We start from the raw sequence: 25,382 nt of genomic DNA, 5'->3' as shown, positions 1-25,382 counted from the left end.
GAGAGAGAGAGAGAGAGAGAGAGAGAGAGAGAGAGAGAGAGAGAGAGCCTAGCCCTAATCTCATCCCAGGGATATGGGTCCACACAGATTAGGTTCAGTTTGGCAGTTGATCCCAGAATTCTTGTTTCTCTTTTAGGATCGTTGACTCAGCTAGTGCTAATCCAGGAAAATCCTCGAAAATAAATTTTCACGGTACAGCCCATGTCTATATTTCCCCAAGTTTGGACAACAGGGTCCCCAGCTCTTGAACAATGTGTGCAGGATATGGGGACACTTTTTATTTCACAGAAAATGCATAAAATACAAAAGACTCACAGCACTTTATAAACAGATACAGAAAAAAAAATAAAGCATTCTTAGAGGAAACAGAACTTGAGGCTGTTATCAAAACAGCCCTTTGACATTCTGGGGAGTCCTTCTTTCTTTCCAAAAGAGTTCATTGCAAGTTGTGAAAGCTTGATGGCATCGCTGAAGCTTAGACTCCTCCCAGAACAAAAAATGGATTTCAGGGCTGCTGAACACGGATACTCTCATTGGACTTGGCACATAATGCATAGTAACAGAAAGGAAGGGGTAGCAAGGTCCAGCTCCATCACACCCCCACTCCTCACCCCCAAGTCCAGGTCCAAGTGTAGGCCAACCAGCTGATGGATCTACAAAGCACAATCAATGCCCAAATGCGAGAATTTATACAAATGCAGCAGCAGCTAGGTCATCCTTCAGCTAGCAGGGGCACAATGGTGATCCCCTCTCTCCAGGAATTTGAGAAGACAAATTGGCTGCCACAGTAACCTTAGCAACACCTCAGCCTTCTTCAAACAGGCTACTATTGAAGGAATTCCCCTCTAGATGGGGGATGCCTAAACTCTAAAAGTTGAGCTGAATTGGTTCACACGTGCTTGGCTTTGCCTTGTATTTTTACAGGCATTCTCTCAATGCCCCTAGTTGATTATGGATTGAGAAAGTCCACTTGTAAGAATTCCAATCCTTCACCAGTGATGTGAAGATGTGCAGGGGCATATGGAATTCCCATGTGCAAATGGCTACAGGTTTCTCATGTCTCCTCTAGTGGGAACACGTCCTTTGGTGGCATGGTCCTGATGGTTTTCCAGAGGCTTATCCATCAATTGAATGACTAGGGATATTACTGGTCAACCCTGATTCCAAGGATGAAGGAAGTTTTTGATGAGAAGCACAGAGGAAAATTAAAACCAAGTCAGAAAGATAAAAAACAATGTAACAGCCCCTGGAGGGGATGACCGAACAGGGCAGAACAAAGACAAGAAACCCCCGGCTTCTCCCTCTCCCCTCTTTGGAAGGGTCAAGTCTAGAATCTAAACAATTTGGTCCATGTGGTGGGTGAAGTGGAATCTTTGTAGCTCACGGTGGATATCTAGACATCTAGACATAGGGAAGGAGGAAGAGATTTGTCAACACCAATGCTTTCTGAATAATCACCAAACCTCCAGACTACCTGGTACCACTGCCCCCTAAGTGTCCCCTGGCATACCTCCTCCTCATCTCCTCCTCCCTGGAAGCCTCATGGAGGGGGGTGAAAGAGGGGTCTCTAAGGGATTGCCCCCTTCTTCTGGTGGGGCTCAGTCTCCCTTGTTGCCAGAAAGTAAACTACCTCCCAATGTTACTATCCAAGGTAGCTGGTGGCCCAGTGGATAGACCTGAAGTGAGGAAGATCTGAGTTCAAATCCATCCTTAGATGCTTACTGATTGTGTGGCCCTGGGCAAGTCACTTAACCTCTCTTTGCCTCAGTTTACTCATCTGTATAATGGTGATAATAGCAGCACCTATCTCCTAGAATTGTGAGGATCGATGAAATAATATTTGTAAAGTGTCTGGTACATATGAGGTGCTACATTAATACTTATTCCCTTTTCTACTCTCTCCCCTTCCACCCTTCCCCATGGAGGAGTATTGGCAGCCACATGGAGAGGCCTGTCAGTACAGAAGAGAGTAAACAAAGGGCTACAGGGAGCCTGGGGTAGCTGGGTGAGGAGGTGGATAGAATGCTGGGCCTGGAGTCAGGAAGATCTGAGTTCAAATCTGGCCTCAGACACTGGCTCTGTGACCCTGGTCAAGTCACTTAATCCCTATTTGCCTTAGTTTCTCATCTGCAGAATGGGGACACGCTAGAGAAAGAAATGGCAAATCACTCCAGTATCTTTGCCAAGAAAAACCCACGAACAAAGTCCCTGGGTCATGTAGAGTCAGACATAACAGAATGGTTGAACAACAAAACAGGAGCCACTGTAATGCCCACTCTGCTGGGATCTGTGACCTGCCCACTCAGCTGCCTTTGGGGCTGTCACTGCCACTGGCGCCTGCCTCACCACCCACTCTGCCAGGGCCCCCTGCCAGATTCCTGTGCCAGGGCCCATGTGCTGTCTCTGGGACTGTCACTGTCCCCTCAGAACAGGACAAGTGCCACTGCTTGGCCATGAACTGCTGTGCTGTGCTGAGCAGAATGCCACCATCTACGTGGGTCCTGACCATGCCCCTTTATGTCAGGACAGGGTGAGTGCAGGCCTGGGTACAGTCTGCTGCCTGCCTCTTTGGGGACAGGACTCTGCCTCTTTTGTTTGACCAAGGTTCCTTTACTCTTGGCCAGGGCCTTTGATGCCACAGCCCAGATGTTTTCCTGACTACCTATGCTGGAGCAGATGCTGAGGTTGAGATTGACACATGGGGTAGCTTAGGCCAGGGGCATTGACACTCTGGCCTGCAGCACATGCTGGCCCGGATGACCTGAGCCACCTAAAAAGTGCCAAGATGTGTTTTAATATGGAGACTGGGGAAGGTATAGGCCAACCGGATGATGGATCTACAAAGCAATACCAACACCCAAATGTATGAAACATTCACAGGCAGCTAGGTGTCTCTGTGGATAGAGTGCTGGGTCTGGAATCAGTAAGACCTGAGTTCAAATCCAGCCTCTTACACTTACTAGCTGTGTGACCCTGGCCAAGTCACTTCATCTCTGTCTGCATCAGTTTCCTGAACTGTAAAAAGGGGAGCATAAAAGCACCCATATAAGGTTGTTGTCAGTCTCAAATGGTATTGTATTTGTAAAGCACCTACCACAGTGCCTAGATTCAGAATATAGTAGGCATTTAATAAATGCTTATTCCCTTTTCGGCTTCCCTTCAATCTGCCTCCCTTTAATCCCAATAGTCTACTGCAGTTTTCTTTGGGGGTACAGTTCTTAATAACATTGATCATATTCACATTAGTCTCTTCTTGTTTAATGGCCACAGATAATTTTCTCTCCAATTTCTTTTTTTACTTTTTGGAGGGGGGAAGGCAGGGCAATTGGGGTTAAGTGACTTGCCCAAGGTCACATGGCTAATGTTAAGTGTCTGAGGCTTGATTTGAACTTAGGCCCTACTGATTCCAGGGCCAATGCTCTACTCACTGCACCACCTAGCTGCCCCTTTCTCTCTAATTTCTCAGGGATTGACTGACACCTTGTGGCAAACAGCCTCAATCTCTAAAGATATTACCAGAATCATGGAAGTCAATCCAGGCCCATCTTCCTCTGCATCACCCACCACTCTCTTCAACAGACCATTCCATTCCAGTCCTGCCTAAGTGAATTGTTCTGGGCTGGGCTTAACTCAAGACGGAGCTCTGGTAGCTTGTGTTCAGTACTGGAATGAAACGATACACTCGTGATTCCCTTAACAGTCAACAAAATGGAATATGACCATGCCATATGAAATGACACATATAAAGTATTCAGAGAAACACAGAAGTATATGAACTGATATTGAGTGAAGTGAAAACAGAATCAAGAAACAGTATACACAATGACTAGAACAAGGTAAATGGAAATGAAATGAAAATGAGCAATCTGTAGGTATGGCCAACAAACACACTTGGCTTTGGAGAGAAGTTGGACATTGGAGCTCCCTCCCCTGCTGAAGGAGTGTGTTACGGAGATGGGCTATTACATGCATTGATGGATAGCAACAAGTTTTGTTGAACAGCTTCTTTACCATTTCTTTTAAAATATTTGTGATGAGGGTGAGGCTAGGTGGCACAGTGAATAGAGCACCGGACCTGGAGTTCAAATCTGACCTCAGACACTTACACACAAAAAACTAGCCGTGTGACTTTGGGCAAGTCAATTAACCCCAATTGCCTTATCCTGCTCATCCAAAAAAAAAAAAAATCTTTGTGATGAGGAAAGTTAGAGGAAGGAATTGTTACCAGAAACCAAATGCACCAATAAAAATAGACACAATTTTAAAATAAGAATTGATGCCATGAAAAGCAATGAAAAGAATGAGACTCTAAACCAGTTGCTTGAATAACCAGAATGGTTATAATTCACAGTCTGGTTATTTTGATCGGGTTCTTTCTTTTTGTCTCCCTTCACTTAAAACGAGGACCCAGGATCTGATTTGCTGGCTGGTGTTTTAAAATTCCTCAAGAGACAATCCAGCCGCCACTTATTAATGATTAAGCTTCAATGGATCTGGAACGTCATCACTGTGAATATTGCCTTCAGGGACACAGGTCACAGTCATCCCATCACCTCCTCCATTGCTACCTTTATCCACATCTTCTCATACCGTACATCTTCAGGCAGGTAGAGTCTAAAAGGGGAAGACATGTTCAAATCTGGCCTCTGACACTTAACTGCGTGACCTGGGCCAGTCACTTAATCTTTGTCTGCCTCAACTATAAAATGGGGATGATGTTAGTACCTAGATCCCAGGGCTGTCATGAGGAGAAAGTGACATAATATTCATAAAGCACGTAGCACAGTGCAGGCACATAGAAGGCACCCGTAAGTAAGTATTTACCTACTCCTTGCCTTCCACAGGGGATCTACCGAAAGGGCTGGTCTTCCTCTAGGTCAGGTGTTATTAGCCTTTCTGTGTTATGGGCCTTTTGGGATTCTAGTAAAACCCCTTTTCAGATAAAGTTCTTAAAATGTACAAAATATGGAAAGGATGGAAAATAATCCAATTATATCGAAATAAAAATGTAATTTTTTTCCTACCTCAGTTCACTCTGGCTGCCTGGCCATCCTACCTCTTTTTTACATCACTCTGATGATATTTTTGGTGATTCTGAAGTGTAATTCTTTGGTGACAATAAACCGCAGCATACTTACACCCACCATCCACCCCTCCATTGCCCTTTGAGTGACTAACAACTTTAATTCTTTGGAGACTTTGGAATTCCATGATTTGCAGCTATACAACATCAACCAAAGAATAAGATGGTAAATACATGGGCCTTTGTTTCAGGGAGACACTGGAGGTCATTCAAAACACTGTAAAACTTCCCAAAGGCAGTCTACTCTCCTTGTCCTGTTTGGTTTGGGTCAAGTTCACTATGGATCTCCTTTATTTGTCTAAGCTATATTAACTGACAGAACAGCTTCATGGGCTATACATGCGGCTTCATATTTAGCTGTTACCTAGAGCCCAGAGACCATAAGTATTATAGACAACATTAATTAGCCTTCATAAGAATGGTAAATATCTTTGATGTGTATTTGTCTCCTTACTTTACACTTGACTTGATATTAATCATCAAAAAGTCACAAATGTAACAGAGAGTCATTTTAACAATTTTCAAGAAATCCTATAGATTTTTAACATTAGCACTGAAGACTGCTTGAAGGATAGTCTTTAAAGAGGCAGTATATGCTACTGAAACAAATTATTATTATTATTTGGTTTTTGGAGGGGGGAAGGCAGGGAAGTTGGGGTTAAGTGACTTGTCCAAGGTAACATGGCTAGTAAGTGTTAAGTGTCTGAAGTCAGCTTTGAACTCAGGTCCTTCTGACTCCAGGGCCGGTGCTCTATTCACTGTGCCACCTAGCCACCCCTGAACTAAATTATTTTTTAGGTGACAACAAAAAGTTCAGTGGAATAATGTGTTTTATACATTTTTTTTGTCATTTGTGTAGTTGTAAAGATATATTCTGCTTCGGACTATCTCTGGTAAAAGCTCACCTGTTCTTTCTCATATTTTCATCAAGCATGCCTTCTATATGTCTATAGCTAATTCTCATTCTTTAAACTGTACTTATGAGAAAGTAGGCATGTGGATCATTAGTTACTGATGTTTTCTTGATCACTTTTGAATTAAAAAATAAGATCTGCATTTTTTTTCCAGCATTTTGTATTCTTCATTATTTTAGGTAATTTGGGAATTGATCCTTCAAAACTGTATTGCCCTCAGTATTCTCAGTGTAGACTAACTGCTCCTTCCATCTTTGCTTTCTTTATTGCTATTTCTATTTCCCCATACGGTACATTTGGGATTATGATGGCATAGTATGAGTTTAGAGGCTCCACTGTGACTGATGGGAAAATGAGTTATAAAAACCTTTCAGGTATCTTGAGAAATGAACCTTCCCTTTTCTCCAAACTGTGTTCCATCCCCCAGTATATATGCCCTCTGTGTATTCTTGGCTTAGTCCAGCCAATCTTACTGCCTTTGTTTTCTTTGATAGTGCCTCTACTCCATAAAACAAATGAGAGCGATGATGTTATAGTCCAAAAATGGTGGCTCCTCTGTTGATGACAGAGAAAACAATTTCTTATGAAAATATGAATATTTTCCACATTTCACTTGTTTGTTACCCTTCCTATAATCTCATCTTCAAATGTTCTTAATTTTGTGAAAGCATACTATGCTTCTGACATTTGTAAATATCAAGAAAGTATTTCAATTACCAGTTCTATTTCCTTTGGTCTAATCTTAATCAGAAAAATTATCAATCTTTCTTCAATTATCGATTTTGAGGAAACAATGTACCACATCAAAATCTTCTTGCTTCATTCTTTTTTTTTTTTTTAAAGCAATTGGGGTTAAGTAACTTGCTCAAGGTTGCACGGCCAGGTGTTTCTGGGTGGGTGCTAAGTGTCTGAGCCCGGATTCAATCCCCAGGTCATCCCGACACCGGAGCCGGTGCTCTTACTGGCGGCTACCTGGCCGCCCCTTGCTTTATTCTTAATAAAGGCCTAACTAGATTCTAAAGGAAGATGCCTCATTAGCTCAGGAATGAACCTTCTCTGGAACTGATTAGGGCAATGGTCAGACTAAGAGCAAGAACTTCTTTTGATTACAAAGTCCCTTTTCAATCATACCTCAGTCTCTAAATGTTTATATTTCTCATTTTCTTAGTTTTATTCTCTTTAGTCATAAAACATGCATGCAAAGTCTTAGAAACACTCATCTTGCCTTGGCTTTGACCTCTCCAACAAGGAGTGTACCTGTTTCATGCCCTTGAAACTGAATTTGTTTACACTTATATTACTCTAGTTTTTCATAAAGATTTTTCTTTGCTTCTTTATGACATTAAATTACTCCCACACAAAAGGGTCACCACTAAACATGGTTGACAAGTCCTGGGCCCTCAGATCTATACCACAGTTTCAATTTCTTTTTAAAACTATCCAAAATCTCATCTGAAAGCTGTTTATACACATATTTTAGCTATTTATAAAAAAAACGAAGTTCTTATTTTTACTCCTATTAGGTATCAACATGTTTATACAAAACAATGTTATAACATATCATTTAAAGATCAATGTGAATCTCTTCCTTTATGCAAAAACACTTTTTATGCCCTTTTCAGTATCAATTGCTCCTTTATGAAAAAGGCCTTAAAAAGACAGTTGACCCTAGAGAAACATCCTCATCCAGGCTGGCATTTATTAGATACATAACAGTCAGCCCAAACAGCCTCTGACCGCAGGAACAGAAAATGACCTTTCTGCTTAGAGTCTTTTCTTTTCATGGCAAAGAGAGAAAGGCAGACATCAGAGATAGATACAGAGTAGAATCTTTTCCTAACTAGTAGCAAGAAAGGGCACTCTGTGCACATTTCATATTTCACCAACAACCACCTACATCTAGAATCACGGGTGAGAAGCCGCATATAGTTTCTTAAGAGGTAACAAAAGCAACCGACTTTATTAAAAATTGATTTATTACATTCTTGAAGTTCTGTCTTCAGTGAATGCCTCCTAAACATTCATTAAGTAAGCTTGCCTGACATAATCAACATCCTGCTGCAACTAAGTAAAATTAAAATTAGACAAATCACCACTAGGCTCCTTCAATATTTTGGTATGTTCATTATGTGAAGATGAACAAATAGTAGTAATCGTGCTGGGCGGCCACAAAAACAATAACGAACTGGGACTTTTCCCCGTCCAAATTGTGCCAAATTATAGTTATCCCTTCTACATCATATTGTTATTTCTCTTTGTTTTTTAAATAGCATGGTCTTTAATAATAAAGCCATGTATCCTTATGGAATGTAGAATATAGCATAAGATATTGGTCTAGACCCAAGTTCCTTTTGGAGTGCTTTCCAGTTTTCTCAACATTTCTTTTTAACCAAATAGGGAGTTTTACCCTAGGCAGCTTATTTTCTACTTTGTCAAAAACACTGGGTTATTGAATTCTATTGTTTCTGAATCTCCCTTTTAAAACTTGTTCCACTGATTTGTCTCTATTATCTTACAAATACCAGATGGTTTTGAAAACAGCTTCTTTCTAAGGTAGTTTGAGGTCTAGAAGTGCTGTTTTCCCTGTGTTCTTCTTTTCGTTATTTCCATTCCTTAAAGAGGACCAGTGACATCAGGAGGGTGATGTCTTGTCTTGCACGTGAATTGGATTTATGTGAGGCAGGGCTGTGCAAAGTTACCAGCCTCACTCTCTCCTCCAGAGCCATCTGGATCCAGTGGAAAGACAAGAGTCAAGACTGGCCATAGCCCCTTCAGTAAGCCTGTATGGTTAAACTAAAGTGTTGCTGGAGGGAATAATGTGTAATAAGGCCAGAAAGAAAGGAAAGGATGAGGTTGTGGAGAAGTTTAAATGTCAAGCAGAAGAGTTCATTCCTTGCTGGGAGGTCATGGATTGCTGCTAGATTTATTGAGTCAGCTGGTAACATGGTCCAAATTGTACTTTAGGAAAATCACTTTGGTGGCTTATGTGGAAGATGGACTAGGGAACATACTCTAAGTAAGGATATTACTTAGGTACTGCAGGAGTTCTGGGAAGAGATGATGAAAGCCAATACTAATTTGATTGCTGTGTGAGTAGAGAGAATGGGATGTGTATGAGGGATGTGGGACAGACACAAAACCCATTTGGCAGTGAAATAGATATGGAGGGTGAGGGAGAATGGGGAGTCACAGATGAAAATGAAACTCAGAACCTGAAGACCTGAAAGTACAGGGCAGTGATAGGCAAGTTTGAAAAAAGGAGGGTTTGGGGGGAAAGACGACAATTTCTGTTTTGGTCCTGTTGAATTTGAGATTCCTGCAAAATATGAGATTCTAATAGGCAGTTGGTGATGTGGGATTAGAGCTCAGAAAAGAGAATGGAACTAGATCTGTAGATCCCAAAATCATTTGCATAGAGTTGATCATTGAACCCAGGGGAGCTGATGATAGAATATATAATATCTATATTATATAATAATAATAATATAATATCTATAATATAACATATATAATATATAATAAAAGAAGATGTATAATATATACCAATACATAAGATAATATAAAGAAAAAAGGGGCCAAGACAAAGTTCTGGGGTCCATCTCTTTTATATTTTTCCTTTTTTAAACTTACCAATGGTCTTGCTTCATCTTTATCCTTGAAGTAGAAGAGATGGTTTCCCTTGAGTACAAACCAGCATGTGTGCCAAGTCTTGGTAAATCCTCCCTGTTTTCTCAGCCACCCACACTTGGGGGTAACATACCACCCTTGGCCTTGTTGGGGACTCTCTGGGGAGACTTTCCTCTCCATGATCCTTAGATGGATGGGATGTCCTATTTAGCAAACAAAAAGGGAAAATGATGAGATACTTTTCTGTTTTTTCCCCTTTAAGAAAATGACATGTAGGGTGGCCAGGTAGCACAGCAAGTAAGAGCACCAGCCCCAGTGTCGGGATGACCTGGGGATCGAATCCAGGCTCAGATACTTAGCACCCACCCAGAAACACCTGGCCGTGTAACCTTGAGCAAGTTATTTAACCCCAATTGCTTTAAAAAAAATGACATGTCAAATTCTAGGAGATTCAGAAGAAAAAAAAAACCAGAAAAAGTATGATGTCCAAACTCTTTTTTTTTTGGTCATGGTTTTAGGCAGTTTAGTGATTCTTAACTTATCTCTCTTTGATCTGTTTTCCAGATCTGTTTTCATCTGAAATACATATTTTTCTTCTATTTTTTTCATGTTTTGTAACACGGTATATAATATATTATTGTTTCATGAAGTCATTAATTTATATTTGGTCCATTCTAATTTTCATAGAACCCGTTACTTAGGTAAATGTTCCATGGTAATTCCAATGCAGGGTTATACAAAGTTTTTTCTAAACTACGAGCTATGCTTGTCTGGCCTGGGAGGCAGGGAAGGGAGAGTGAGGGTACAGAAGAGGGGTAGACATGGTAGTGAGGGTGAACCGCTGGCAGGTATAAAACAATGACCAAAATTAATGGATATTTTTCAGTGCAACTCCCACATAAATACAAAGAATCTTTTTCCAATTGGTAAAAATTTCAGTTAACAAAACAGACTGACAACAAATTAACTCTAGATGACAATAAATATATATTATATATTAAATCTCTTCTTTTATTATATTATACATTACATATAATATTATATATTATGTTATAAAGATATTACATATCTCTATATATCTATTATATATTATATCATCAGCTCCCCTGGGTTCAATGATCAACTCCATGCAAATGATTTTGGGATCTATAGATCTAGGTCCATTCTCTTTTCTGAGCTCAATCCCACATCACCAACTGTCTATTAGAATCTTAGACTTCTTTCACTAATCTGCTAATTCTCACTCCAAGATTCTCTTCCACAGCTCTCACTTATCTTTCAACTCTTTATTCTAGACTCTCATTTCATTAATGACAATATTTTAAACTTAAGCATTTCGATTCTTCTGGGAATTCTAATTGACCTTGAGGTCGAGCTGTATTTTTTTTAATGAGATTTTGTTTATAGCTGTTTGGAGTTATTATTCTCTTTTGAGTTTCTATCTTGAGCATCCTTGACATTATAATAGAGGTTTATCTTTTTTTATTTGTCTTATTTCCTAGATTGGGACTTTGTTTTAGGGTCAGGCTCTGGGTACTTCTAGTGGAACTGTCATGGCTTTGTATGGTTCCACTCTATTCTATCTACTGTTCTGATGTGGCTCTGGGTTTGATATTTTTTGGTGGGTGTGGTGGGTTAGGAAATGAAAGTGAGATGGGAAGTAGTTAGCAGGAGATGAGTTTGAGGTCCCTTCTCTAGAAAAAAAAGGAAGGAAACAAGCATTTCTTAAGCAACTACTATAGAGATACATATGCAAGCAAAAATAAAGACAGTCCACATCCTGAAAATTCTAGTGGGGGAAGACAATACAACAAGGAGCTAAAAACAGGGTGAAGGAGATGAAGGTGCCTGGTGCAGGTATGTGTTTTTGAAGTCTGGAGAGTTGAGAACAGGTCTGGGAGGGGAATAAATGCTGATTGGTCTAGGCTCCTCCACAAAGAGGAAGAGTAACCAATGGGAGAAAAGGGTGGGCTTGTTGGAGGAATTATCTCTGGAATGGACTGAGTCCAAGCTTCCCATCACCTCTCTGGGGTCGGAGCAAACAGTATTGCAGTTCTGCTCTGCTCTTTGGATCTGGCTCTGAGATCCCAGTCCCCCCTTGTTCCACTGTTTCTGACCCAGTCCCTTGACTATGGGTCAAAGTTGTGAGCCTGTACTGGAAAGATGAACTACTGTGGTTTCTCTTTGGGTTTCTGATTGCTACTCATTCTAGCACTTTTGTCTGAGATCTTTGTTGGAATAATTACCTGGGGAGCTGGGCCACACTGCTTCCCCCTATTTTGCCATCTTGACTGGTCTCCCTCTTTCTTGAACATAAAATCAGGACTCTCTCTACAACATACAATTAGAGCATAAGGACTAATATGTCTCAGAAATGGTATTTTTTCCCCTAAGTTTTCCTGAATCCAAGCTTAGCAGTCTATTTACTACATTACACTGCTTCTCATAGGATGTTTATTTTAGGAAATGGGATTGGAATCAGGGAGCCAGAGTAGAAATAAGGGAAAAGGGTCCTGTTAAAAGTATAACCAACAAGAATGATCATATTGGCCCCAACTCCCCTGGCTCTTTCCATGTTATTTTGCCTGCAGAGTTACAAAAACGTCATGATATACATTTCTTCCTATTCTCATCACTGCTTAATCCATCTGCAGATTTATGATCCAAGAGGGTTTTAAAATTTTTTCTTGTTTTATTTTATTTTTTGTAAATAGTGTTTTATTTTTCCAATTACATGTAAAGACAGTTTTCAACATTCACTTTTTATCAGATTTTGAGTTCTGAAATTTCTCCCTTCTTCTCTTGCCTCCCCCCTCCCCAAGACAGAAAGCAATCCGATATAGGTTATACTTATGCAATCATGTTAAATATATTTCCACACTTAGTCATGCTGTGAAAGAAGAATCAGAACAAAAGGAAAATATGAGAAAGAAAAACAAAAAGAGTAAAAATAGCAGCTGTGAACTGCATTTGGATTCCATAGTTATTTCTCTGGATGTCTATAGCATTTTTCCATCATGAGCCTTTTGGAGCTGTCTTGGATCATTGTATCACTGAAAAGAGCCAAGTCTACCATAGTCTATCTTTCATCACACAATGTTGCTTTTACTGTGTACAATGTTCTCCTGGTTCTGCTCACTTCAGTCTGCATCAGTTTGTCTAAGTCTTTCCAGGTTTTTCTGAAGTCTGCCTGCTCATCATTTCTTATAGCACAACAGTGTTCTGTTACATTCATATACCACAACTTGTTCAGTCATTCCCTGATTGATGGGTATTCTGTCAATTTCCAATTCTTGGCTACCACAAAAAGAGCTGTTATAAATTTTTTTTGTACATATGGGTCCTTTTCCATTTTTTATGATCTCTTTAGGATACAAACCTAGTAATGGTATTTCTGGATCAAAGGGTATTCACTATGGTCTGTGATTTTTAAAGCTGTCTAATTAAAACTTTCTATGGAGAAATTCCTATTAACAACCTCATCTTAACCAGTAATAAATGACCTGTATGTCTGCATTTATTTTTATGTAATTTATGCAAAGGTCATTCTGGCTAAGCTATTATATATGTGTATAAATTTGCTCCACACACCTGTTAAGGTTTATAAAAAATTAATGCAATTTACCTATCAACTTGGAGAACCAAGACCTTTGGGTCTTGCGCAGTTTAGGGACAATCATGAGTGTGACAGCATGGGCTAGCTTATCCAATGGAGTCCCAGTTGGCCTTATTATTCTACCATTACTAAATGTTATTTTACAGAGAACTGCTTCTATGAAAATCATACAGTACTTAACCAAGTTTTAAATTGCTCAAATGTTACTGAACTGAATGTATAAACTAGGAATAATGTTTATAATTCCATGTAAACAGTGACTATCACTTCCTAAGAAACTTTAGTGAAGGTTTAATAGTTCAGTTTTAAATTAGAAATAGTAACTGCAAGGCAGCTATAGCTTTAAAAAATGAAAAAAAATGTTTACTGACACTTTTTTTCTTTCTTACATCACTTCCCAATGACACTCTTTTTTCTGTCCTCCCCCACCCTGAAGCTCCCCCACTCCCCAGTAAAATCTCCCTTGTAATAAAGAGGTACAGTAATAAGTCAAACATCACCCTGCTGTATTTATGTGTGACTCATTTCAAAGTTGTAGTCCAACACTTCTCTTATGGAAAAAAAAAGAGAGACATGTTTGTTAAAGAACCCCAACTGGGCCCTTACTACTGCAGGGTAATCCTTCTATACCTTCCTAATTAACTCATTTCTACTCTTACCACAGGGACTCTTCAAAATCTTTTCAGCTTTCCTCAAACTTCCCATGCTCCTCTTCTCCCCATCTTCTCAACTGAGAACGTTGCCTAATATTTTAATGAAAATATTGAAGTCATTCACCAAGACTTCCCTCTCCGTCCCTCCTTTTTATCTCACTTTCCCAGATGCCTTCTGCTAGTCTATTCTCCTTCACGTCTATCTCACATGATAAGGCAGCCTTTTCTCTTTGCCAAGGTCAATCCCTCAGTGTACACAAAGCATCCCGTTTTATTTCATCTTTTCCAGCAGATTGGCCCCTCTACTATCCCCATTCTCTTACTTACCTTCAGTCTCCCTCTGTTTACTGCCTAAAAATATCCTCATATCTCCCCCACCCTAAAAAACCTTCACTTGATCCATCCCTACTCCCATAACTATAATCCCACATCCTTCCTGCCTTTGGTGGCTAAACTCCTTGAGAATCCTCCACTTTATTTCCTTTCACTCTCTTTTTAACTCTACAATCTAAATCCTGAATTCATCATCCAACTGAAACTGCTCACTCCAAAGTTACCATTGATCTCTTAATGGCCAAATCTAATGGTTTTTTCTCAATTCTCATCCTTCACCTCTCTGCAGCCTTCAACAGTGCTGATCACTTTCCTCTCCTTGATATTAATGCTCTTCTGTTTAGGTTTTTGGGACTAAACTCTCTTACCTGACTTCCCCTTCTTAGCTTTCTTTACTGTCCCCAGGTCACACCTGCCAATGGTAGGTATCCCACAGTTTTGTCTTGGGCTCTCTTCTCTTCTCCCTCTATACAGTTTCACTTTATTTTGTAATCTCTGTTAGGAGAGCTTGGACATTTCATTGAGGATGTGGCATTCATCTTTTCTTCTAGATTTAGGATCTTTTCTGTTTATGTTTGTAATATGAGTTTTCACTGAGTTTTATTCTGCTTGAAATGTGTTTTTTTTTCTCATTATATTCTCTCATCCCTCTCTTTCTGACTCCCTATACTTCATTTGTGGGTTTACCCCCAGGGCTGCCTTAACCTCCTCCCACACTGAGGGAGTTAGTCTTTACCAACCAATGCTTAGCAGCCTCTAGGATGACCAAACTGGGCCTGTCTTGAATACATCTTTTTCTTCATACTCCATGAAGTCATACACACTGATTCACCTTTTCCCCAGTTTCTTCTGTCTTTCCTCCTTTCCTACTATGATTTGACTGAAGCAGCATTGGTCTCCCAGGCAGGTCAGCATTCTTCCATCACAAATATACGTCATGTGTTTGGGTAGAATCAATGCCTACTAGTCATTGCCCTTGAGGGCTGGAAATGGATAAAGCAACAGTGTCCAAAGCAGGAAGTGTTCCCAATATAATTCTGTTCATCTTTGCAGGATGGTGCTCCCCTTTTTTCACACCTGCATGGAGACTGGTGGGGTAGAGATGTTGAGTGATACTTTTAAATATTTGAATTATCTTATTCCTAAGGATTTCACCTTGTTGGGGGTGTCTCTTTTCTGTTCTGTGAACTCGACTATAATTGCCTTTTGGAGCCCTCTAGAGCTCAGAGAATCATCATTATACCTTATAGCTGGCAGTAAGGAAGGAGGGCAAGTTTTTAAAATGCATGTTCAGGAGCCATTCAAAGCGGCTTTTTCTTCACTGAAATTGGCTCAGTGTGAAGATAAACATCCTAATAATTAGGGCTGTCCAAAGGAGGAATAGGCTGCCTCACGAGGTGGGGAGTTTCCCCTCAATGGAAGTTAAAGCAGGCATTGGATAGCCAGTAGTTAGGAATGTTGTAGAAGAGATTGCTGCCTAGCTGTGGGTTGGACTAGAATGCCTCTGATAGGCCTTCCAACTCTGAGATGGTGTGTCCTGTAATTCTTTTGTCATAGTATTTAGTTGCCACAAATGAAGTCAAACTCTGTTGTTGTTGCTGTTGTTGAGTTGTTTTTCAGTCATGTCCACCTATTTGTGGCCCCATTTGGGGTTTCCTTGGCAAAGATGCTGGAGTGGTTTGCCATTTCCTTCTCCAGCTCATTTTACAGATGAGGAGACTGAGGCAAACAGGGTTAAATGACTTTCCCAGGGCCACACAGCTAGTATCTGAAGTCAGATTTGTACTCAGAAAAATGAGTCTTTCTGACTTCAGGCCTGGTACTCTATCCACTATGCCACCTACCTACCCTAAGTAGATACTGTGGTGATAAAAATGACAAAATTTGGCAATTGAGTGGCTATGTAGATGAATATGAAATCCAGGATGGTACTGGGATTATAAAACTGGGCTAATGGAAGAATGCTGGTGCACTTGATGATAATAGGCAACTTTGGAGAGGGAATAGGCTTTGAGGGAAAGCTAATGAGTTTTGTCTTAGACATCAAGAGTTTGAGATGGCTATGTGATGTATGTGGGGCATGTGCCCCCCTTAAAATGTGGCTGTCATCCATCTTTCTGACATGAATCTCCATTTCATATTGCTTAATGCTTTTTAAAAATATAGAGCCCACACATTTAAAAACTTTCAAAATTGTTGTCTTTGTGCTTCCTTTTAAACTCCCTTCTGTGATACATGTATGTACATACATATATATGTACACATCACACACACATTCCAGGCACTTTTTTTTTTTGCATCACTGTTGTTAACCTAATCTCCTTGTCTTCTAATTAAAAACTGAAAGGAAAAAAAATGAACTTGCAGCAAATAATCATAGTCAAGTGGATGTATGTCTTCTTGAGGCCATCAGCTGTCCAGCAGGAGGTGGGTAACATCATCATTCTAGATTCTCTAGAGACATGGTTTGGTCACTGCATTGACTTAATTGTTCTTTACAATGCTGTTGTCTGTATAAACCGCTCTGCTGGTTATGCTTTACTCTGTGACAATTCATACTCTGCAGAATTCTCCATTTATTTCAATGGCATATCACAATTTATTGGGCTGCTCCCCAACTGATGGCATTTCCTTGGATTCTAGTTCTTTGCTTTTTCCTTTTTTGGTCTCCCTTTCAGGATCAGGAAATTTATTTTGATCATGGCTACTTCATCCCTGGTATTTTCCTGCTTCTAAACCCTTTCTTGTTTCCCTGTTGAAGTTTCCATGTCAAACTGTGTGTGTTCAATCCTCTTGTTCAGTTTAGATGAGTGAAGTTAATCTTATGCTTGCTCTTGCAAACCCTTCCTTTGTTGCTTGGCATGCACCCAAATTATGAGAAATAGCATGTTCTGCCTCTTTCTCCCTCTTCTTTTTTTTTTTTTTAAAGCAATCGGGGTTAAGTAACTTGCTCAAGGTTACACGGCCAGTTATTTCTGGGTGTGGTGCTGAGTATCTGAGCCCAGATTTGATCCCCAGGTCATCCCGACACTGGAGCTGGTGCTCTTACTCACTGAGCCACCTGGCCACCCCTAAGCAATTGGGGTTAAGTAACTTGCTCAAGGTTACATGGCCAGGTGTTTCTGGGTGAGTGCTAAGTATCTGAGCCCGGAATCGATCCACAAGTCATCCCCACAGTAGAGCCGGTGCTCTTACTTGCTGTGCTACCTGGCCGCCCCCTCCCTCCCTTTTCTACTAGCTTCTGTTACCTTCCCTGCTCTTTCTCCTCTTAAAACTCTCAGAACAGAACCAACTGATTGTCAAGTTCTCTGTTTTTTTTATTTAACAACCTTAAAACCCTGTGAAAATGAATTCTGAAGAGAAACTTTTCTCTCTACCTCTTCCTCCATTAGAATGTTAGCACTACATTATGATATTACTCCTTATAATTGCTCAAATAAAGTTACCATTCTAAGTTTCTCTGGACTTTTGTGTTTGTAATACAGAGTTCCTACTAAGCTCTGATCTTTTCATCAGAAATCCTTAAAAGCTCTCTATGTCATTAAAAATTCATTTTCCTCCCCTTAGGAATATTTGTAGCTTTGCAGGATAAGCTATTTTTGGTTACATTGTTTGACTCTTGGAATATTGTCTTCCAAGATCCCCTATTTATAGTAAAAGTTGCCAAGTTTTTTGTTCACTGTATTTCACTACCTTCAACTATAGCAGTGTACTACTAACAGAAAAAAGAATTCGAGGGGTAGAAAAACACAATTTATAGTCATAATAACAAAAATAAAAGGGATGAACTCAACCATAAAATAGAGTTACAAAATCAGAAAGAAAAATACAACAATTTATTGTTTATAAGAAATACATTTGAAAAACAAAGATTCATACAAAATTATAATGAGGGACTAGAAAATAATTTGTTAAGCCTCAGGAAATCATGACTTCAGAGAATGTAATAGTAAAACTAGATATGATTAAAAGGGAGAAACAAAGAAACTATATTATTTTGAAAGGCACTAGAACAATATCAATACTTAATATATGCACTGAATTTCATAGTGCCTAAGCATAAAAAGGATAAATTAATTGAATTGCAGAAAGAAATAGAAAATTGTAATACTTAGGGATCTGAATGTATTTTTTCAGAACTAGATAGATATAAAAAAGAAAAAAAAGTTAAGAATCTGAAGAGAATTTTAGAGAAGTTATACATGATTAATCTCTTGTGGATACTGAGTGAGAATAGAGAGGAACATGCATGCATGTATCCTAGCTGTGTGTGGCACCTTTACAAAAACAGACTACATGATGTGAAATAAAAATCTAATAAATGCAGAAAAGAAAAAAATCAAATGCATACTTTGCTGATCATAATACAATAAAAATATAATTAATAAAGGATCTTTAGAGGAAGGATTTTAATTTTAATGAAGGCAACTTAACTCAAAAGATTTCAGTCAAAAAACAAATCACAGAAAAATGGATAATTTCATCAAAGAAATAAACAAATTTTTTCAAAGAAATAACAACAAATGAGACAATATATGAAAAGGTTTGGGATGTCCATAAAATAGTCCTGATGAGAAAAGGTATCTCTTTAAATACTTCCATCCACAAAAGAAAGGAAAAACAAATTAATGAAAGAGGAATGCAACTAAATTAACCTAGAAGAGAAATAAATTGAAAAACCCTAACTAAACATCAAACTAGAAATTCTTAAAATCAAGAGCTTAACAAAATTGAATGAAAATATTGAATTCTTAAATAAAATGAGGAGCGGGTTTTTTTTTAAATAAAGAAAATATATAAACTATTAAACTCTAGTGGGAACATCCAGAAGGAGAGAGGAAAGGAGGAATATCAATCCATTAATGACTATTCTTTGGATCTGCTCATGGAACAAGTTCTAAAACTAATTAATTATATTATAGCCCACACTTCAACATGTTTTCTACAAAAATCACACAAGACTATTATCAGGTGTTTTTCTTAAATGTAGGTAAAATCTAGCAAATTATTAACAGTCTAGAATCTTAAAAAAAATACACTAGATTTGGGTAGCGTGACCTTTTCTTGGAAAAGCCATTTCAGCATTTTGTGATCCTTGCTTCCCTTTCTATCTGCTCCCTAAAAATCCCCATGTTTGCTTTCCAATTTTAGATGTGTTGTTCTGTTTCCCCTTTGGCTACAGTTAGTATCCCCCAAATTTTCCAAAACAAAATACTCCACCCTTGCCATCACTCTCCCATATGCATTGTTTCCACCATTAGAAAACAGTCTCTTTGAGGGCAAGGTCCCTTTTCATTTTTGTATTCATAGCCTCAAGAATTTAGCACCATTTTAGGAACATACAATTAATAATTTTTTTTTCATTCAACTCATTAGCAATATGTTCTAGAATTTTGCCAATAAAGTCAATCTCATAGGCCTCTCTTCATGAGGAAAGAGTACAATTTGAAATCTATACTTTCTTATAATTTTTCAAAATCCAAAATGCATCCATTCCCCAACTGATAAATAGTAAAAGGATGTGAACAAGCAGTTTTCAGAGGAAGAATTCTAAGCTATCAATAGCCACATGAAAAAATGCTCTAAATCACTAATAATTAGAAAAAAAAAACACATTAAATCACTCTGAAATACCTCAGATTGTCAAAAGAGACAAAAAAAGGAAAATAAGAAATGCTGAAGGGGCCGTGGGAAAATAGGTACATTGCTGAAGCTGTGAACTGGTCCAGCCATGCTGGAAAGCAATTTGTAAATATGCCTCATGAGATTATTAAAAGCTTGACCAGGGGCGGCCAGGTGGCTCAGTGAGTAAGAGCACCGGCTCCAGCGTAGCGATGACCTGGGGATCAAATCCAGGCTCCGACACTTAGCACCACACCCAGAAATAACTGGCCGTGTAACCTTGAGCAAGTTACTTACCCCTGATTGCTCATAAAAACAAAAAAAAAAAGTTTGACCAGAGATTCTACTACTAGGTCTATCTCTGATAGATCAAAGAAAGAGGAAAAGGATCTATCCATACAAAAATATTTAAAGCATATAATGAAACATGCTATCTACTTCTAGAGCATTTTTTTACATGACTAATGTGGGAATTTGTTTTGCATGCATGACCATACACATTTGTATGAGCTGTTTTTCTTGCCTTCTAAATGGATGGGGAAGGGGCAGGTGGGAGGGAGAGAATTCAGAAATGAAAATAAAACTGAATTTTGAAAAAAGATAATCAAGGCATCATGTGCCCATCTCCAATCCTGCAATAACATTCCCATTCTCTATGATCTTGCAAAAATAACTGGGAATAGTTTAGTTATTACAACCCACCAATTCCTTTTACTCCCAAAGATGCAGTGATTGGGGCCAGCTGTCTAGAACTCATCAAAAGCACCAAGGATTCCATTCTTATTTCCTTTTTATCTTATTTCCCTTTATCTTTAAACTTTCTTAGACATTTTGTTCCATCTTTTCCAGTCCAAAGATTATCCTCCTTGGCAAAGAAAACAGAAACCAAAGAAGAAACACTGTTTGATTTCAGAGACCATTGTACCATCCAGCCCAGGCAGCAGTCCTCTATCTTCTTTGGGCCTCATACTTTCCTCATAAAAAGCAACAATACTTTTAAAGTTATCCTTCTTTTCCTCATCCTCATTAGCTTTATCATGCCTTATAGAACTCTGTCACATTTTTGTGTTCATGTTTTCCTGCTAAAAATATGACTTCTTTGGTGAGTTCATTTTGTACCCATATCCATCTTCTCCCTTTTCTTTCTCATCAGAAATACTTTCCTATGTGTCTTTGGTATTTCATTTACAAAGGGTTCCCTTAACTTCTGATTTGAATTTCCCTATAGAATTTTTAGTCCATAGAACTCAACCCTTTCCCTAAAGACTTTGAAATCTGCTTCCCCAAACTACTGGAGGACGAGCAGAACACTTCTTGTCTTCCTCTCCTCTATCACAAACTTTAAGATTCCAATTAGGGCTTCACAACCACATTTACTTCTACTATGGGGTTTTTTACCTTGTATTTCAAAGTTTTTTTATATGATTTTCTTTTTTAAACTTTGATAAGGTGATGTGACTCTTTACAAATAAAAATACCTCAAACTAAGATTACAACTGAAAATGTTTTAGCAATGATATCTCAATTCAAATGAAGCAGTGTTCCAAATAAGCACCATCAGACCTTATAGGGTCTAATGTCTTAGATAAAAATGAAATTAACATAAATATATAAGGCCAAGAACCATTCTCTAGTAAAATGCTCAAAAGATATGAACAGTTCTCAGAAGAATTACAAATTGTTAATAACTATGAATGACTATCCCAAATCACTAATAATAAAAAAAGAAATCCCAATCAAACAGCTCTAATGTTTCACCTCACTCCAACTAAAAGAACAAAATGTAGAAATGGTAAATGTTGGAGGGGCCATGGAAAGGCAGGCAATTCAATCCATTATTGATGGAACCATCCTGGAAAGCAATAATCCATTCATTCTGGAAAGCAATTTGGAATTATGTTTTTAAAAAGTAATTAAAATCCCCCCTACCTTTTAATGTAGAGATTTCATTGCCAAATATATATTCCCAAAAGGTAAAAACAAAATCTCATATGGATAAAAACATTAATAGCAGTACTTTTGTGGTAGCAAAGAATGGGAAATCATGGTGTCCATGGATTAGGAAAGAAGCAGAAATTGTGGTCAATAAATGTAATGCAATAGAATTATACTTTAAGAAAAAAACAACTATGAAAACTTCAGAGCAATATAGAAAACTTTATATACGATGAAGAGGAAAGTGAGCAGAACCAGAAGAACAATGTACATACACAAAGACTACAACAAAGTGAATGGAAAAACAAGATGAAACTGGATGCTATGTAATTATAGTGACCAAGTTTGACACCAGGAATAGTTGAGGAAAATGCACTTCCTTCCCTTCCTTGAAGAAGGTGGACTAGGGGGGAAGAATATACTATATATTGTTAAACACAGTCAATGCATTTGTTCATTTTTTGGATCTTTCATATTTAAATCTGCATTATAAGGGATGGCTTAGTGGGTTAGCAGAGGGGGAGGAATATATTTAGAATTAAATGTGATATTAGAACAAAAGGCATCTGTGAAAAAATGAAAGGAAAAATAGCACATATTTCAAAAGACAAGTCATATTCTTGACTTCTGATTGAATATGAAAATAAAAATCTTTAAAGAATCCATAACAATAAAATCGATTTTTCTATTTAAAGACTTTAAAAAATTATTTTTCAGATATCTGGAAAACTGAGAGACATTTAGAATGTGTGCATAGAAATATGTCAGTCCCATTAGAGTTGAGGCAAAATATTTGCTACTATCCAGAAAAGTCATTAAAAAAAACCCTTTACACAAAATCTCTTAGGTGGCTTTAAAATTCACCAAACATACCTTAATTCTTTTGGGATTACAATCAAAATCCTTCCTATAAATTCCACCCTATGTGCCCATTATCTTGGAAAATATTATCCTAGACAGTGAAAATAGAGAGAACCACTTTGATTAATATACCTCTATTTTCTAAAACCAGTCATACATACCAGCTACTTATGCTATTTTTAACCCTGTAAAATTGAAAAGGAATAGTGCTTTCAAAGTTTGGAAATGGTTTTTAAAGAGTATAGAGGAAGGGACTTCCTGTTGGTCCCCCCCCCTTCCCCTGCATAATCCTGGATTGTGATCCAGGAGAATGTCTGCCTTATCCATAGACTTTTTCCTCCCTGTCCTCCCCACACAGACACAATTCTTGGTCCACATACCCTGCTTCCAAGTGCCGCGTTGCTACAGAAGGAAACTGCCAGGTCAAGTGGAAAGAAACGGAAACCCTTTTAATTCCCCCAACAGGAGGAAGTCTTCATCCCATAAACGTGGTCACTGCATACCAGCAATTTCCCAAAAGAAATCCAAAACAGCTGTCACGGCAGTGAACAATTGTGTTGGGTCCCCTGACCCCCAGTTCCTTCAATTTCCCCTCTTCTTTCCTTTCCCTGTTTCAGCCCAGAAAACTCAAACCATCCACAACAAAGTCTCAGCAGCTTGAACCCAGACGCTCAGCAGTGCGGCGCATGCAGCTGAGAAATCCTAGCAGTTATGCAAAGAATTGTCCAAGAAGTTAAAAAGAGTGATTGTGTGTGAATGAGTAAATATACAGTATGAGACATTGGAACAACTGAGCAGGGCCAGTCCTCAAACACAGCCCCAGGTTTCAGATTTCATTTGGCAACTGGCAGCTTTCCCTACACACTCTCAATGCATGACTATGGGGCTCAGGAAGATCCCTTTCTCAGCGAAATAGCTTACTTGTCAGCTATCCCTAGAACCCGGAATGACACTGCCCCATCAGCTGACCTTGGCTTCTGGCTTGTTAACTGTTAACCTGCCCCCTCTGAACAGCTTGGCAGTGTCCTTTCCCACCTGTGCTGGACCCTGCCCCTTCCTACTAGCCTGTTCCTGATACATCTCTACACACCATCATTCCCAACTCAACCTAATCCTTCAATCCCCTTCCAAGCAATGACGTCCACACTTCATTTCCCTCACCACTCTATCCAGACCAGGGATTTTTAAGGAAGTCTATAGAAAACCATGCATAGATTTCAGAGGGTCTATGAATGTGGATGGAAAAAATGTATTTTTAAATTTTTACCAACTCCTGTATGAAATCTAGCATTTCCATTAATTATGGATAGTGGCCACAAAACATTATTTGGAGAAGGGACTCACAGCCTTCACTAGATTGCTAATGGCATCCATGACACACAAAAAGGTCCCTGGTCTAGATGATTTTATTTATTCAACCTTAGATACCCAAACATTAAATTTTAAAAGCTTCTATGCCTGAAGACATAAAATAAGTAGCTTGGTACTTTCTAGTCTAGTTCAAATAATGGAAATTTCAAAATATGATCTTATTCCCTTCAAAAACCTGACTGGCTTAGAAATTTATGTGCAATGAAAAGGGTCACAAAATCACTATATATATATATATATATTTATGTATATATATATATATATATATATATATATATATATATATATTTTAAAGTTGTAAGTCTCTAGGGATTACTGCCCAGACCACTTTGCAATAAACACAGACATCTAGAATCAGTGAATTAGGCTTTCAGGGCATAATTAACACCTAAATTAAAGGATGATTGTAAGGATCAAATGAAATAATATTTATAAAGCAGGTTGCAAACCTTAGAGTCCTATATAAATGGTAGTTTTTAGCAGTAGATTCAAAGGCTCCTCCGCCCCACTTTTATTTTTGGTCCAAGATTACAATTTTATCTCTGTAGGGAGCTCCCTCCATCAATACTTCTTTTATTATTTATAGCCTTAGTTACCTGAGATGGAGAATGTAAGTGATTTGTCCAGGTTCACACAGCTACTCTTTATCAAAGGCAAGCCATAAACACAGGTTTTTCTGACTGTAAGACCAATTCTCTATTCCCCAGATATGTAATTTAACCTGTCTGTCGCTGGGCAAAGCTCCAGTCAAAATATGTGAGGTTATGACTTTTTTTTTTCTTAAGCAATTGGGGTTAAGTAACTTTCTCAAGGTTACACGGCCAGTTACTTCTGGGTGGGTGCTGTCTGAGCCCGGATTCAATCCTAAGTCATCCTGTCTCTGGGGCTGGTGCTCTTACTCACTGTGCCACCTGGCCGTCCCTGGTTATGACTTCTTAAAGAAATGAAAGCAAACTACTATTAAAATGACCCATTTCAGAATCCAACAAATCTAATTTCCAGTTGGAAATGCCTAGAGAACACGATAAGAAGTGGGACCAAGAGGGGCGGCCAGGTGGCGCAGTGAGTAAGGGCGCCAGCCCCGGAGTCGGGAGACCTGGGATCGGTTCTGGCCTCAGATACTTGGCACCCACACAAAAATAACTGGCCGTGTAACCTTGAGCAAGTTATTTAACCCCAATTGCTTAAAAAAAAAAGTGGGACCAAGAGTAGCCTTCAAACAGAAAGCTCCTTAGTTTAGAATGACTGGCAGTTTCTTCCAAGGCTATGTTCTTGGTACCAGTGCCTTTGCCCCTTCCCATTGCAGACAGTAGGTCTCCCCCACTGGGGTCTCCTCAGTTGGATATGTGTATGGTTCAGCTTTTTGA

The 25,382-nt window shown here is 38.8% G+C and overlaps 1 protein-coding gene across 2 annotated transcripts in view; it reads right to left on the bottom strand.

The window, feature by feature from the left end:
* The window catches only part of ARHGAP24 (Rho GTPase activating protein 24), a 104,253-nt gene extending 80,700 nt beyond the window's left edge, over nt 1-23,553 (bottom strand). Inside the window, exons 1-2 of one of the 2 annotated variants that reach the window (XM_069093162.1) lie at nt 23,025-23,553; nt 9,628-9,827 (exon numbers count right to left, since the gene is read on the bottom strand). In XM_069093162.1, the coding sequence (XP_068949263.1) occupies nt 9,628-9,804 (177 nt within the window). In that variant the 5' untranslated portion in view covers nt 9,805-9,827; nt 23,025-23,553. The remainder of the gene's footprint in view (nt 1-9,627; nt 9,828-23,024) is intronic. The other variant, XM_069093177.1, reaches the window with a different exon arrangement.
* Between the last annotated feature and the right edge of the window lie 1,829 nt (nt 23,554-25,382).

Source organism: Petaurus breviceps, unplaced genomic scaffold (genome assembly GCF_028583685.1).
Source record: "Petaurus breviceps papuanus isolate PSGF00001 unplaced genomic scaffold, PetGlider_PUasm1.0 126, whole genome shotgun sequence".
Classification (NCBI taxonomy): Eukaryota; Metazoa; Chordata; class Mammalia; order Diprotodontia; family Petauridae; genus Petaurus; species Petaurus breviceps.
This window is presented reverse-complemented; position numbering and strand designations above follow the sequence as displayed.